The sequence below is a fragment of the Oratosquilla oratoria genome, chromosome 5 (assembly GCF_046742065.1).
Source record: "Oratosquilla oratoria isolate Oo_2021 chromosome 5, ASM4674206v1, whole genome shotgun sequence".
Classification (NCBI taxonomy): Eukaryota; Metazoa; Arthropoda; class Malacostraca; order Stomatopoda; family Squillidae; genus Oratosquilla; species Oratosquilla oratoria.
Window position 1 is genome coordinate 11,888,882 of NC_134781.1, and position 2,500 is coordinate 11,891,381.

General features: G+C 42.2%; 1 protein-coding gene across 3 annotated transcripts in view; it reads right to left on the minus strand.

Moving 5' to 3' along the window:
- Positions 1-2,500, minus strand: part of LOC143025367 (G-protein coupled receptor moody-like) — an 81,492-nt gene that overhangs the window by 15,454 nt on the left and 63,538 nt on the right. For all 3 annotated transcript variants that reach the window (XM_076184913.1, XM_076184910.1, XM_076184911.1), the window contains one exon: positions 151-204. In XM_076184913.1, the coding sequence (XP_076041028.1) occupies positions 151-204 (54 nt within the window). The remainder of the gene's footprint in view (positions 1-150; positions 205-2,500) is intronic.

The following is a 2,500-nucleotide window of genomic DNA, read 5'->3' on the forward strand; positions in this document are numbered from 1 at the left end:
AATACAACGGCTTTGGCCGCAGCTGCACTCTTCTTGACGCAGGTGCCTCACCTTCTTCTTTATTTGTTTTATTTGGCGACTCCACTTGTAAGAGGGACGAGGAAGGAAGGCAAGTGATAGAAAGACTGAATGTTCAAAACATAAACTCACCTATTGATAGTGATCATGGCAATGGAGAGGAGAGACACGGCCACATTCCAGTACCTATGGATCAGTGATGGAATTAATAATTCAGTTGTTAGGTATAAAACTATTGAATGAATATAAATTCAATAACTTCTTAGATTAATGTAGCTAGAAAAGCCAAGGTCTCTTTACTTCTATTCTATTATTATTCATTCAGAATTTGATGCTTCATGTGGAGGTAGAACTAGATCCAACTCATCAGAAATGCAGATTCTGGTCATAGTGAGAGTGATTGGTGGTGCTGTGATGTTAACAGTGAAGATAACAGTGGTGGTGATGGTTGTTGATAGTGGTGGTGCTGTGTGTTGATGGTGGTGGTGCTGTGTGTTGATGGTAATGATGCTGTGTGTTGATGGTTCTGGCAATGTGTGTTGATGGTGGTGGTGGTGTGTGCTGATGGAGGTGGTGCTGTGTGTTGATGGTGGTGGTGATGTGTTGATGATGGTGGTGATATGAGTTGATGGTGGTGGTGATGTGTGTTGATGGTGGTGGTGATGTGTGTTGATGGTGGTGGTAGTGATCATCATCATCATCATCATCATCATCATCATCATCATCATCATCATCATCATCATCATCATCATCATCATCATCATCATCATCATCATCATCATCATCATCGTCATCGTCATCGTCATCGTCATCGTCATCGTCATCGTCATCGTCATCGTCGCGTCGTCGTCGTCGTCATCATCATCGTCATTGTCGCGTCGTCGTCATCGTCATCGTCATCGTCATCGTCATCGTCGTCGTCATCATCATCATCATCATCATCATCATCATCATCATCATCATCATCATCATCATCATCATCATCATCATCATCATCATCATCATCATCATCATTACCATCATCATCATTCCTAAAAAAGACATAAGAGGGTCTGGGAACTTTCCAACCAGAATCCTAAGGTTTGGGTCTTCTAATGTGCGTGGATGTGGTACAGGTGAGAGTAAATGGTAGTGCTGGGCAAATACCGCTAATTTCAATATCGAAATTATTGGTGAACAACAATACAGTTACCGAAATTACCGACAGTTTACCGGTAAAAGACTCGTGAGGTAGTAGTGACGTCACAAGTTCGAGTCGAGTTCGAAAAATCAATGTTTTTGTCCTTTAATAAGCTATATCTCTGGTTCTATTTTACATATTGTTTTTATTGTTATGTAATTGTAAAGGGAAAAGGTCATACTTTAATTGGTGCTACTATAGTATGCTATCTAGTATCTACCGCGCGAGTGAGTGAATGGAGGGTGTCTGAGGGTGGGTGTGGTGTATACATTTTCGTTCGTGTCTGCATGCATGGGTTCATGTTTGGAGGTGGTAGTGGTAGGCAGCTACCGGTAAAGTTACAGGTTTTATCCAACAACCTTAACGATAGCTTACCGGCAAACATTCTGCTACCGTTAAAGCTTCGTTAACCGATAACTCGATAAGCTATACCATAACATTCAGAGAGCGGTAACTTCGGTAAGCACGTCTCGGCTTGGTGGTACTGAGTGTCACTCAGTACCACCAAGCCGAGACGTGCTTACCGAAGTTACCGCTCTCTGAGTGTTATGGTATAGCTTATCGAGTTATCGGTTAACGAAGCTTTACCGGTAGCAGAATTTTTGTCGGTAAGCTATCATTAAGTTTGTTGCCGATAAAATCGGTAATTTCACCGGTAGCTGCCCACCACTAGTAAATGGGAAGATATAGGCAGTATGTGTGTGAGAAGAAAGATGGATGTGTTGGCACTGAATGAAACTAAGTTGAAAAGGAAGAGTGAGTCTGAGTTTGGAAGTGTAGTTGGGACTTGGGAGGGTGTCAGGAGTGAAGAAAGGACGAGGGAGAGAAGGGGTGGCTATACTAGTAAGTGAAGAGATAGGTAAGCGTGTGGTGGTGTGGAAAGAGATTTCTTAGAGGTTAATGTGGATGAAGGTGAAACTGGGAAGGGAGATGTGGGTCTTTGTAAGTGTATATGGGCCTGGTAGTGAGGAGGATGTAGAGGAGAGGGAGGTTTCTGGGATATATCTAAATGAGCGCATAGAAAGTTTAGGGAGAAATGTCAATGTAGTGGTATTGGGAGATCTCAAATGTTAGGCTAGGAGACGAACAAATAAAATAACTGGTTGGAAAATGTGGAATTCCAGGAAAAAATTGTAGTGGAGAGTTGATGGTGGAGACATGTTTAGGGAGTTGATGATATCAAACACAGTGTTTAGGAAGAAAGTCAAGCATAAGTACATATGGGAGAGGGTGATGGATGGAAGGGTGGTAGATAAGGCTTTAATGGATCATATAGTGGTAACCAGGAGAAGAGTAGGAAGA